Source organism: Chrysemys picta, chromosome 2 (assembly GCF_011386835.1).
Source record: "Chrysemys picta bellii isolate R12L10 chromosome 2, ASM1138683v2, whole genome shotgun sequence".
NCBI lineage: Eukaryota > Metazoa > Chordata > Testudines > Emydidae > Chrysemys > Chrysemys picta.
In genome coordinates, this window is record NC_088792.1 from 289,402,986 (window position 1) to 289,416,502 (window position 13,517).

General features: G+C 55.9%; 1 protein-coding gene across 5 annotated transcripts in view; it reads right to left on the minus strand.

Annotated features, from left to right (window-relative positions):
• Positions 1-13,517, minus strand: part of MROH1 (maestro heat like repeat family member 1) — a 114,651-nt gene that overhangs the window by 27,672 nt on the left and 73,462 nt on the right. For 4 of the 5 annotated variants that reach the window (XM_005291142.5, XM_065582269.1, XM_065582268.1 and 1 more), the window contains 4 exons: positions 12,028-12,180; positions 8,450-8,604; positions 7,373-7,538; positions 6,287-6,483 (listed from right to left, as the gene is read on the minus strand). In XM_005291142.5, the coding sequence (XP_005291199.2) occupies positions 6,287-6,483; positions 7,373-7,538; positions 8,450-8,604; positions 12,028-12,180 (671 nt within the window). Of the gene's footprint in view, positions 1-6,286; positions 6,484-7,372; positions 7,539-8,449; positions 8,605-12,027; positions 12,181-13,517 lie in introns of those variants that run through there. The other variant, XR_010598037.1, reaches the window with a different exon arrangement.

A 13,517-nucleotide genomic window follows, 5' to 3' on the forward strand; every position in this document is an offset into this window, starting at 1 on the left:
GATCAAGCCACCTTTTCGCTTGAGCAGAAAGGAAGCACTCAAGACAGTCTTCAGGGAGCTTTAGTCACATGCCTGCTATTGACCTAATTAATCCTGTATCGGAATCATTTCCAATCCCGCTGTTCGCCTGCAGTCTCCACTCTGCCCCACACCCTTCTGCTAGGCGCACATGGGGAACGTTTGCTAACAGAGTGGAGCAGCGCTCGTAAGTTGTGTTAGACCCTGGAATCGCCCCCGCAAGGGAAGCTATGTGTGCCTCACAGTCCACTCCTAAGCTACCTGAACCAGAGAGTGCCCCACCTCTGGGAGCTGTAATGTAGGGTTACCATACGTCCGGATTTTCCTGGACATGTCCGGCTTTCTGGGCTCCAAATCCCCGTCCGGGGGGAAATCCCAAAAAGCCGGACATGTCCGGGAAAATTGGGACATGCGGGCCGGCAGCGCCGAGCCGGGGGCCAGGCCGGCGGCGCGGTGCTGGGGACCGGCAGTGCTGGGCGGGCCGGGGGTGCTCGGCCGGGGGCCGGGCCCGGGGCCGGCACCCCAGGGCCCGAGCCAACCCAGGCTGGAGACGCCGGGGGGTCCAGACTGGGCCACGCCTCCTCCCCCACACCCCCCTTACCTGCTTCAGGCTTCCCGCAAATGAAACGTTCGCGGGAAGCAAGGGAGGGGGCGGAGTTGGGCAGGGGCGGGGCTGGGGGCGGGGCCCCGTGGAGTGTCCTCCTTTTGGAGGCTCAAAATATGGTAACCCTATGTAATGCAATAGTGACCCAACTGGTCTCTTCCATCTCCAGCTCTGAAGAGTCCTAGGATACTTCAGGGACTCCCGACCCCTTTTGCAGCCAGCATGTTGCAGGGAAGATCAATCAATCAGTTCCCACTCAACAGAACTGGGTCTTCTTGCAACCTGCTACACAATCTCCAAGAGCAATCCGGCCTTTGCTCTGCCTGACAAGAGATCAGAGGGGCCAGTGCCTGTACTGCTAAAAGGAGGCGCTTGGGAGGAAGCATTTTAACGCTTGATCCAATCTGTGGCCAGTGGCGCTCCCAGACAGGACAGCAGCAGTCCCGCTGGATTTGGATTCTTGCCCAACTGCTCAGACTCCGTTTTTTGGAGGAAGATCTGTAGTTTCTGGCTCCTGCATCTCCCTCCCTGGGAGGCAACCAGTTGCTCCAAGTTCCTTTAAGTGTTCCTCATGTTCTGGTGGTCTGGGGTCTGGCGGAGATCTCACTCTGCATCTTTTCCAGAAGTCATTAAGGAGGAGGAAGAGCCAGTTGAGAGAACAGACAGTTCTGGGTGCACACGGCCAAAGCCACAAAGAGTGCAAGTGACTTATGGCCTGGTGAGAATCTGTCAGGGTTCACGAATAGGGTGGCTGTCGAGGCTCCCGCGAGCAGACCCCTCCCCGAGCTGGGCTGGAGCGTGGAGGACGCAGCCAGGAGGGGGAAAACAGCAGCCGTGTGGAGCAAGCTCAACTTTAGCTTGAGCCACTGAGCAGATTTTTTTTTTTGAATTTTGTTTGAACATGTGGTCTAAATAAAATACTAATCAGAGAGCAGCTCTGCTAGCCAGAGTAACAACCTGTTTCCATTCATTACAACTGGGGGCTGGAAAAGCTACCAGAGGAATTAGTGGCAGCTTTCCAAGCTGAACACAGGGCCTATCAGGCTTTGTCAGATCCAGTTTGCGTCACTTTAAAGTCTGTCATAGGCAGCCACTAACTCAGCCCCTGGCCCCCCTCCCCCCCGCAGACGGAGCCCAGCTTGTCCTTGCAACCGTCTCAGCACAAACTGATGAATGGAGCTTGAAGCACCTAAAGTGGCTACAAGTCCCAGTTCTGGGTCCATGCAGCCTCCCCCGTGCAAGTCTGATTTCCCTGAGTTACAGGCCACAGAGCCACGGTAAAGTCTGCAACCCACGCCCACCCCCGGCCAAGGGGACTCAGGCTTCCCCTTGACTGATGGAAGTGGGGCAGGAAGTGCAGCGTGTGCCTCACAGGCACATAGCGTCGATGCAAAGGGGGGGTGGGGGTTTCCCAGTCAGACTTTTTTTTGCAGGTTTTGCTGTAGCCGTCCTGGGCCCGTGACCACCTCCAGGGACTGCAACAGATCACGGAGTCAAGGCAGCCCCTGTTAAAGCGGAGGCGTGGAATTTGGGAAGAAGGGGCACGTTTACAGCCTGGTTCACTGGAGTGTTCCCCAGGCGGTTTTGGAAGGCGGGTGCCCCACAGCAGTGAGTGGTCAGGGTGCAGCAGCAGGACGTTGCATTGCTTTGCTGCCACTGGGTGCATCAGTCAAAGCCTCAAGGTTGTTTGAAGGGACTGAATTCAGACCGTTTGTGGGCACGGCTGACTAGCGGGAGGGCTGAGATCTGGGCAGGGAGACTGGAATTCACCCAAGAAACGCTGGCAGAGACCTAAACCTGCAGCCTCCAGCACGCTAGTCAAACCAGCGCCATCTTTTGGTACCAATAGAGAACTGCTTATTGCCTTTCCCCATGCAATGAAACAAGGGCTGCTTCAGATACAAAGAGCTGGAGTTGTGTTTCCTTCACGCCAGTAGGTGAGGGGGCGCTGGGCACAGCACCCCTGGCTCAGTGCCCTCTAACGTGGGCATTGCCCAGTGTCTGCCTGGGGACCCGCCAGTCACATCGGCTCCCAGTGCCGAAGAGGAGAGTTTACAGAACTCCCCCGATCATGGGAGGGGGGTTTGCAAGCATGTTGTGCTCGTGCAGGTCTTTCACACAGCAACAAGGGAGAGGAAAGCTCTCAACGGGGAAGGGAGGTTTAAGAGCCCAGACCCGGAGCAGGGACTTGGGAGCAGGGGCAGAATCCGAAGTTACCTGAACTCCTTTTGAACACGGACGGCCCTTCGTGCTGACTGTGACCCCGCAGAGGTGAGATCAGAAAGATGGCTTTGTCCCTCGAACCCTAGACACAAGCCAGCAGCACTTCCTGACTGGAGCTGGCCAGTAGCCAACGGGAACGCCAGGACGGACGAGGCTTTGCAGTGAGGCACGTGGTGCCGGGCGTAGTTACACCATCCCTCAGCTTGCAGAACCACATGCAGCCGCCCCAGGATCACGGGCAGCAGGGCGCAGGGCTGGGCTCTCCTCTCACACGCACGCTCAGACACAGCATGGCAGCAGTGATACCAGCAGGAACCTACTACGGGAGTTTGAAGCCACTGCAGGTTTGACTGTGGCCAGCGCCGCTGTGCTCAACCACCACATCCCACTGCCCACGGTCCAGTTCTGGGGGTAGGGGGGATGGACTAGCCCCCAGGGCATGCTGGGCTTCCTGCTGGCAGTCACAAGCCATGCAGGAAGCTAGTGGATGAGGAAGAGTGCCCAGGCCGGGATTGGCAGTCTGTATTGGTGCCAGAGCACGGAGGACCCAAACCACGCGGCATTTTCTAGGCAACACGATCAGTCCACAAAATGGCTCAAGTTTGATACGCTCAGGAGCGGCCGTAGAGTCATGTGCCCTGAACTCCCAGAAACCGACCTGCCAGTCAGCAAGAAACCACCTCACACTGCAGCCGGACTGGCTGGGGCCTGACGGATCACCCTACCAGAGGATGCCCCCCCTCGGACGTGTTCTCTCCCAGCCGTCAAGCACTCGGCTGCCCTGGAGGAGGAATCGAGGCGTTGGATCTACATTGGTTATTGACCGAGACGTTTGACAAAGAACTCAGGACTGCCCGTGTTAGAGGAGGAACGCTGCCCACTGAAATCCAAGTTAAGGGCTTGTCCACACGTGCCATTGCTGGAATAGCAATTCGCTTTAAATTCATGTCCTGTCTTATTCCAAAATAGCTGCCGTGTGCGGATGAGCCCTGAGGAAAACGAATGCATTAGGCTTTCCCCAGGTTCCCAAACTGCCAGAATATTTCATTTACAAACACTGCAAACAGAAGACACTTGCAAGCCACCTACCCATCAGTGGCCACAAGGGCAGCATCTCCAATATTATAACTACAGCATTGCCGGTAGCTAGTCAAAGCCATCGCCCCCTTCGGGCTTTACGGACAACGAAACCAAGTGTCACTGTGCAACATGGAAGCAGAGACAAAGGTGTGGAACCCGAGCGAGAACTGGGGAGCTCTGGTGGTGGTGGAGGAATCAGTCGAGCTTGAAGGGAACTAGCCATACAATTAACTCCCTCAGAGGGGCCACAAACCATGACCAGACTGAACGGAGGGATCCAGATGAACTGGAGCATGAGGGGCCTGACGCTCAGTCACACAGGAACGCTCCTGTAAACGTACACGGGATGACCAAGAACCAAGGTTGGAGTACACAGATATCCCAAGCAGGAGCAACTCAACATCCTCTCACCACTCGTTTAGGCACAAGACTGCCTGAAGACGCGGCTTAATGCTACTAGTGAGAACAGGTCTGGACAGGCCAGTCTCACCTCTGGGGCAGCTGGAGAGTGTGGGTGAAGATCTTGAAACGCCTGCTGTCAAAGCATCCGGAGCCGGTGGTGTGAGGAGAAAGTAGAGTCACCCACAAACTGCACTAGTGATCCCCGCCCTTTACTAAGTGGTGAGGGATAAAGCTCCTTAAAGAAGTCTCTTCTGTTTGCAACGGTGGTATAAGTTTTCCGCCCATGAGCAACATAAGCCCAAAGAAAGATTCAGTCTCCAGCTGCTTGGTCCATGGGCGAAGGGTGTGCAGACCAGACCTGTGCATGCACAAGCTGTTAGCTGCTTGAAGGCCGGTACCTCTAATGGCTCCAAAGACTTGTCCAGAGCAGCACACAAGCGTGTACTCCATCCAAACCTACAGCCTGGGGCTGGGTTACCTGCAGGAAGCCTATTCTGTGCAGCTAACGTCTAACTTATTCTGCAAATACAACTAAGCCCTTTCCATTTGGAACTGTGGAGTTACAGATTATGCAGGGATCCAAGTATTACCGCTGGATAGAAATCTTGGCAAGAGAGAAGTTGTTTTAAGAGTAAGTGGATCATGTGGTTGAGGGCAAGGGAAGAAAACGCTTTAGGGGATGCCCAGTAAGACGAGAGGCAACACTTATGTGTACCTGACCATTGCTGTCGCTGGAAGAGGCACTCGGACTGCTGACAGGGTGGTAGGTCACCCAATGACCAACCGGGTTTTGGAAACTGGGCCTAGAAAGGTGAGTTTGCAAGACCGCCATTACAATGCAATACTCGTCAGGCAGGAACATGCCACAGCAGTTCAGGGCCTGCGCGGAGAGACAGCCACTACCTCACTTCAGGGACAAGCAGCTTTATAGCTTTCCGTGGCGCTCACCAGTCGTACCCAAGCCGCCCCCTCACCACACACACACACACACCCTAGCCCCACTGAACGAGTGGGGAATGAGAGAGCAGTGAGGAGAGCAGCGCAAGAAGCCAGGTCAGGGTCCTCCCTCAAGGCCATCTTTCCTGTTGGCCTGAGGCGCTGCCGGAGCCCCTTGGCCTGGTGACTTGAGGAGACTAGAAAGGCTGAAGACACAGCTTGGAATATCGTCCATGCACCAGAGCCACGACTACTGCCCAAAGCAGGAGTTACCCGGTAACGCAGGAAGGGATGGTCATCGGCAGGCTAAGGCCAGAGTCAGGAGCACTGTCTGCCAGCACTGTCACAGAGTGCCCCAGACCAGCGTCTGGGTGCTGGAGGCGATGGGCGGTACCTAGAAGAGACAGGCCAGAGCTCTGCCACAGCGTTAGTCAAGTGACTGGGTCACTTTCCCAGCCTGACCCCCTCTCTGCAGGCTGGCAGCCAGTCTCGCCAGGGGGACTGCACTGCCCTCTGCAGCAGCACGTTCGCAGCACACCCTGAGGGGAAATGGGGACTGCGACTCCCCGTTCCAGTGATCACAACGTGCCATCGGTTGGGTATGAAGGAGACGGAGCCGTTTGTATCCCAGTTACTCCCCAGTGCCCCTTTCTAAGAGGAGTGTGTGTGCACGGGCAGAGGGGTGGCTGCACGGAGGACATGGGGAAGAGCTGCAGGGCTAGGTCAGGGGAGGCCACGCCCTGGAAGCAGCAGCAGCAGAGCACGGCTACCTCAGCGGGTGGGGAACAACTTCACAAGCACAAACGTGGCTGGAGATTTATCCAGTTCTGTGGAAACCTGAGCTCTATGCACAGCCTGGGACTCAGGCCTTCATCCTGAATCGGCTCCGGGCTGCGTGTGATTTGCCAGCCATCCCATTACACACAGGCAGCACGTGTGATGTTTGTGAACAACAATCAGTTCCACATGGCAGGTAAAACAGCTGCCTCCAAGCCCGTCACCGAGTCCCCCTCTGCTCTTTACCTGCAGGGGTCCAGGTTTCTGGGCCCTTGGCTCCGGCTGGCGCTCTTCCTCTCCTTGGACTGCAGGTTCTTTGGTAGCTGGACACCCACAGTGCAGCTGACTCGCAACAGGAGAGCCACAAACAAGTGCGGGTAGAGCCCCAGCACCGCTGCCCCAGACTCCGGAGCAGACATGATCTCATGCAGAGCACATGTGGCCTGAGAAGAGAGAAAGAGGATTAGGAAGGGCCGGGGCGGAAGCGAGAAATCGTCTACTCCCCACTAAGACCTGTTAACAATACTCGGTAGGTTAGCGACTAAGGCAAGGAGCGCTACAAATCCCCTCCTCCAATTCACAGACTAACAAGACCCCAGCAACCAGCCTGTTGTTCAGCGGCCCAGGCCTGGCTTTGCCGTAGCCAGAGTTGGCAACAAAGCAGAAAAGCCACTATTCGAACAAAGCCGTTGGATTTGAAACTTGCATGTTTCTAAATCGGGAAACAGGGTCTGAGATGGGCACCTGGCGAGGAGAGATCTCCTAGCTGGAGTTTTCAGGCAGGAAGAGCGCGTGCACGTCACGCACACGGCTTGCATAGCCCTGCTCTGGCTGATTTAAAGAGCTGCAGTTACACGGCCCAGAATACACAGGGCTGTGGAAGAGGGGAGGGAAGGAGTGTTTGCTTTCAGCATGACGGATTCTGTACCATCTGCACTTGGTTCAGAGGAGGAGGAGGAGGAGGAGGAGGAGGAGATTTTCACAGCTGCTTTACTCCTTAGAAAGCTGCCAAGCCGGGATTAGGTTTTTGACGGGATAAAACGCGAAGTGGTCTCCCTAGAGGATGAACACCTGAGAGGGTTTTTATGAGCCTGTGGATTAGCTCTAATAGGCATTACACAGTGATGCGTTATTTCCAGAATCCAGGCCCGGCCCCAACACCTGAGCCGAGGAAATGAACAAAGGAGGCCGGGGGGGAGGGGGAGGGGGAAGAGAAGGGAGGGTGTCTGGAATGCCGTTGTCCCTGGGGGCTAGGAGCCCGGCTAGAGGGAAGCACGGCCCCTTTGGGCCGGGGGGAGGGATGGCAAGGTGGGGGAGCAGCAGGATACTTACAGCAAGAGGGAGGGGAGTGGCAATGCGCTCAGAGGTGCTCCCCAACAGGAAGGATTTGTTCTCTTTGTACGGCACGTCCCGATTCACCTTGTCCAGGAGCAGCTCCAAGATCTGCGACGTGAGGGTTGGCTCCGTGGCCAGCGCCTTCCACATGGCACAGGTGTGACTAGGTTTGCACAAACAGGAGGGTTATTTTTGCACACGAGCTGCCCTGTTAGTTTGCTACGGGCTCCTAGCTCTGAGCAGCAGCAAGCCTGCGAGGGCCCCGGCCCGATGCCAGACGTGGGTCTCCTCTCCTGGCCTGCAGTGCAGAAATAGAGCTAAGGCGCTAACTGCGACCCGGAGGCTTTCTGCCTGGCTCCGTAGCCAGGCTCGCAGCGACATCCAGATGCCGCCGGAGGAGTCCCCTAGCAGAGCTGGGCAGAGGGGAGCCTGTGAAGATCTCCATGGAGGGAGGGAATTGCTCGGTGTGACAATGGGGTTAGGACAGAGCCACGAGAAAAGAAAGGAGGGATGTCCAGGATCGACCTCAGGGGAAGTCTCTGGGCAGCCCAGTGGCTCCCGCTGCACAGCCCCTCCAAAGGGAAAGGCTGGTGGCCCCCGGCTGCAGTTGGGATGAAACGCTCCCTCTGCATGGCACCCTAAGGTCGGCAAGGTGCATTACGGGGTTTTCCCCCTTCCTCAGGCCACGATCAGCTGGCGGGGCCATTGCTTTCCCCATCACCGGAATCCCTATGGCTCTAGCACCCCGGCCCCAGCAGGGTCCCAACGGGAGCCACGTCCAGGGAGGGGCAGGGGGACAATCGAGGTGCGAGGGGAACCCCAGGGCCAGGGCTGGAGGCCTATACCAGAACAGGCTCGCTAATGCAGGCTGCGGCGCTAAAGCAATTCCAGGCCCTTTCTAAAGCCATCTCCCCGACAAGGGGACGTGCTGATCCCCGAGCCCAGGAAGGCCATTCCAGCAGGGTCCGATTACCAGGGCCAAGAGCCAGGAGATTGGCTGCAGCTTAAGTGAGAGCTGCTCCGAAGCCCCCCTCCTCCGAGAAGGAGAGCAAGGCAACGGCGCGAGCCGGGTACCTGTCAAAGGGCAGGGAGCTGCCCAGCAGGCTGGACACCACCGCCGTCCTGTGCTGGGAGGCCAGGATGTAAACCGTCTGCTGAGCGGCCTTCCTCAAGTGCTCCTCATCCACCTCCTGCAGCTTGCTGTGAATCAGAGCCATGAGCACCGGCACCTGGAGGACGAGAGGCAGAAGAGGAGGATAAAACTATTGCTCAGGCAGGCAGGAGTGAAATCCCACTTGGAGCTGCAGCTAGCAAGAGATGTTAAGAGTAACAAGAAGGGTTTCTTCAGGTATGTTAGCAACAAGAAGGTGGTCAAGGAAAGTGTGGGCCCCTTACTGAATGAGGGAGGCAACGTAGTGACAGGTGATGTGGAAAAAGCTAATGTCCTCAATGATTTTTTTGCCTCTGTCTTCACGCACAAGGTCAGCTCCCAGACTGCTGCACTGGGCAGCACAGCATGGGGAGGAGGTGACCAGCCCTCTGTGGAGAAAGAAGTGGCTCGGGACTATTTAGAAAAGCTGGACGTGCACAAGTCCATGGGGCCGGATGCGCTGCATCCGAGGGTGCTAAAGGAGTTGGCGGGTGAGATTGCAGAGCCATTGGCCATTATCTTTGAAAACTCCTGGCGATTGGGGGAGGTCCCAGATGACTGGAAAAAGGCTAATGTAGTGCCCATCTTTAAAAAAGGGAAGGAGGAGGATCCGGGGAACTACAGGCCAGTCAGCCTCACCTCAGTCCCTGGAAAAATCATGGAGCAGGCCCTCAAGGAATCAATTCTGAGGCCCTTAGAGGAGAGGAAAGTGATCAGGAACAGTCAGCATGGATTCACCAAGGGGAAGTCGTGCCTGACTAACCTAATTGCCTTCTGTGAGGAGATAACTGGGTCTGTGGATGAGGGGAAAGCAGTGGATGTGTTATTCCTTGACTTTAGCAAAGCTTTTGATACGGTCTCCCACAGTATTCTTGCCGCCAAGTTAAAGAAGTATGGGCTGGATGAATGGACTGTAAGGTGGATAGAAAGCTGGCTAGATCATTGGGCTCAACGGGTAGTGATCAATGGCTCCATGTCTAGTTGGCAGCTGGTTTCAAGAGGAGTGCCCCAGGGGTCGGTCCTGGGGCCGATTTTGTTCAATATCTTTATTAATGATCTGGAGGATGGCATGGACTGCACTCAGCAAGTTTACAGATGACACTAAACTGGGAGAAGTGGTAGATACGCTGGAGGGTAGGGATAGGATACAGAGAGACCTAGACAAATTAGAGGATTGGGCCAAAAGAAATCTGATGAGGTTCAACAAGGACAAGTGCAGAGTCCTGCACTTAGGACAGAAGAATCCCATGCACTGCTACAGTCTAGGGACCGAGTGGCTAAGAAGCAGTTCTGCAGAAAAGGACCTAGGGGTCACAGTGGACGAGAAGCTGGATATGAGTCGACAGTGTGCCCTTGTTGCCAAGAAGGTCAATGGCATTTGGGGCTGTATAAGTAGGGGCATTGCCAGCAGATTGATGGACGTGATCGTTCCCCTCTATTCGACATTGGTGAGGCCTCATCTGGAGCACTGTGTCCAGTTTTGGGCCCCACACTACAAGAAGGATGTGGAAAAATTGGAAAGAGTCCAGCGGAGAGCAACAAAAATGATTAGGGGCCTGGAGCACGTGATTTATGGAGGTGAGGCTGAGGGAACTGGGGTTGTTTAGTCTGCAGAAGAGAAGAATGAGGGGGGATTTGATAGCTGCTTTCAACTACCTGAAGGGGGGTTCCAAAGGGGATGGATCTAGACTGTTCTCAGTGGTACCAGATGACAGAACAAGGAGCAATGGTCTCAAGTTGCAGTGAGGGGGTTTAGATTGGATATTAGGAAAAACTTTTTCCCTAGGAGGGTGGTGAAGCACTGGAATGGGTTCCCTAGGGAGGTGGTGGAATCTCCAGCCTTAGAGGTTTTTAAGGCCCAGCTTGACAAAGCCCTGGCTGGGATGATTTAGTTGGGGTTGGTCCTGCTTTGAGCAGGGGGTTGGACTAGATACCTCCTGAGGTCCCTTCCAGCCCTGAGATTCTAGGGTTCAGGACAGACGACGAGCAGAGAGGAGCTGAGACGGGTTCCCAGCACACTGCCTGGTTCGCTGCTCAGACCCAGGGCAAGGGCCCAGCAGGGCAGGCCCAGCAGGGCAGTCCCTGCCCTCCAGGCAGGCTGTCAGCAATGGAGGCTGTAGCTTAGCCAGCTAACACGGTAATAATGGAGATATCCCCATCTCCTAGAACTGAAAGGTCATAGAGTCCAGCCCCCTGCCTTCACTAGCAAGACCAAGTACTGATTTTGCCCCAGATCCCAAAGTGGCCCCCTCAAGGATTGAACTCACAACCCTGGGTTTAGCAGGCCAATGCTCAAACCACTGAGCTATCCCTCCCGCCAATGGTACATCTCACATCCTGCCATGCTGGGGGCCGGCAGTGATCTGGGGCAGGACCCTTCGCCTTCTGGGGTCCTGAGGAAGGGGGAGAGGCAGTAGAGACCAATGTTAGCCAGCAGTCCTGTCTGCACGAGCCCCCCAGCCCTGGTTTACTTCGCCACGTCCAGCAGCAATTCTCTGGCCAGAAGGGTGAGGGGCTGCATCTGAAGCCCAGGAACATGATTTCCCAGCCATCCCAATCACCCCCAGGCCTTGAGCAGCTCCCAGAGGGACAGGATGAAAGCTCGGCCCACTGCGTAGAGCCCAGTGCCCACCAACAGCCTGCCAGCGACGTACACTAACCCCATCGACCGAGTCAAACGCCAAGCTCCTGGAAAGGCGCCCACGAACCGCACAGCGCAGTCAAACAGGATGGTCATGCACAGAGCGGGCCAGACAACACACTCCAGACAGGAAGTGCAGAGCACTCTGTCCCCAGCTGTGCTCTGGTTTTGGCCCTGGACTCAGAGGCTTAGCACCAGTTTGGATTTCAGAAGTTGGGCTAGACAGATCTGACCAAGAGGTGAACCACACAAACTGGAGCTGCCCCAAGCAGGATAGAGGCTAACAGGTAGAGAACAGGAGACTTTTGCAGCCGCTCTAGAGGCAGAGGAAAGCCCAAGAAGTGGAGAGGGAGAACTGCTTTTTCCAAGGGGGGAAAAAAGGCTTGGCCCAAAAGATAGAAGAATCGGATGAAAAAAAGCTTCATGTCCAGAATCTCTCATGCCCCTGAGCTTCCAGCCCTCCTGCCCGGGAAGGCGCCCAAGGATCTCACAGGGAGCCCCAGCCCTGGTAAAGCACCGGAGGCCAGAATGGCCGATAAACCCATGGAGCAGACCTGGCAGGTGGCAGCTTCCCTACACCCACCAGCAGGCGACTCCAGTTCCAGGCCTGCAGCTCCGGCTCCAGCGTCGCTCGGCCAGAAGGCTGGGGAGCATCAGCCTGAGGCCAGCCAAAGGGGTGGGTGGGGGAGGGAGACTAGGACGCTAAGCGACGCCCTGTGACTGAAGAGCAGCACTGATGGGGCTGAGGCACAGACGTTCTTCTTCCCAGAGTTCTTTGCGGCCTAGTCTTGCTGCCACCATATTTACAGCCTTTCGCCCTGGAGTCCAAAGCACAGGCTGGGAGAGACCCTAGGGCTTTACCTTTTCCAGCAACACCCCTCCACGCTCCTTCAGGATGGCGTTGATCATGACAGCAGCGGCTCGAGAGCAGTTCTGATCGGGATCTGCCAGCCCTTCAAACATCATGAGCAGAAGGCTCATCAGCTGGTCTGGTGGGAGGCGCTTCCCAATCACCTAGCAAAGGAGAAGGGAGGAAGAGGTTAGATTTAACACGCTGGGGATTCTACACCTTTACCCCAATGCACTTAAACAAAAGTCACTGAAATGCAGCCACATCTGGGGCGAGACCCAGCAACACTCACAGCAGTGCTGCACAACTCACAGCTGGCAGACAGAACCGTACGCCTGGCGACTGTACAAGGAATTTGGCCAGAATACAGTCGCTCACACGCCATAAAAAGGCTCAAGACCCTGGTTTGATACCTCCTCAGCTGAAAGACAGCAGCCCTGGTTCCCTACTGACAGAGGAAAAAGACCCCACAGGAACACCTGGGTGTGCCATGGATTATGGCTGTCCGGCTGAGACAACAGGCTCACAGCTCCAGGCCTCTACCCCGGGTTCTCAGTGTGCTTTAAAAATCAAGACTGGCCCAACATCAGTGTGATCTGTGGGGCGAGTGCCACCCGCTCTTCTCCTCCTTTTCTCAATCTTACACCGTAGAACTTCGTTCCTCAGCCAAGGAGCTGACATTCTAGCTTAGACGAGCTCAGAGACAGCCAGCCAGAGGTGCAGTCTCAGAGCAGCGCCTGGCAAGGAGGAGGGACTGCACTGGGCAGCATGGACACTACCTCTACTCTGGAGTTAGCCGCTCGGTGACTAAGCCAAGGATTCGGTGTCCAGAGCTTTCATTCCATTAGAATGGGTCCCTTTACAAAGGGAAATGGAGGCAAGACTGGGGATTTAGAACGGTCCACTCCACACTCAAATGCGGCACCAAGAACCGGACGTAGGCTATGGGGCTGGTGAGGGGGTGTGGAAGCCGTGCCACTGGGAGAGATGGGGCCCAGCGGCATCAGTGTGGGGTAAATGTGAGGGACATGTCCAAGCAGAAGGGCCTTGCAGATGCAGCAGCACAGGAGACAGCAAACAGAGCTGTCAACAGAGCTGTCAACAGGGGAGTTTGCAAGGGGAGTTTGCGGGGAGGGGAGACCAAGAGGCAGGCAGAGGAACAGAAGAGAGCGTGTGGCGTTCTGGCTGTGTTGTGGTGCTCGCTGGGGGTTTGTTTTGCTGTTGAGGTTTGGTTTGCGTTTCCCAGACTAACAGGATTTAGGTGGGAAGGCTAGGACAGATACAGAGGCAGCAGTGGTAGTGACCCAAGCAGTGGAAGACACAATGAAATGACTGGATGTGGAAGCTGTGGCATGTACGTGATCCTGGAGGGGGTACCCGAAAAGAGTTTCGTCTGCATGAAGTGCCGCCTGCTAGAGCTGATGGAAGAAGAGATCCGAGGACTGGAGATGCAGGTGGAAACTCTGGTTGAGTTTAGAAGGGGGTTCGAGCAGATGATGGA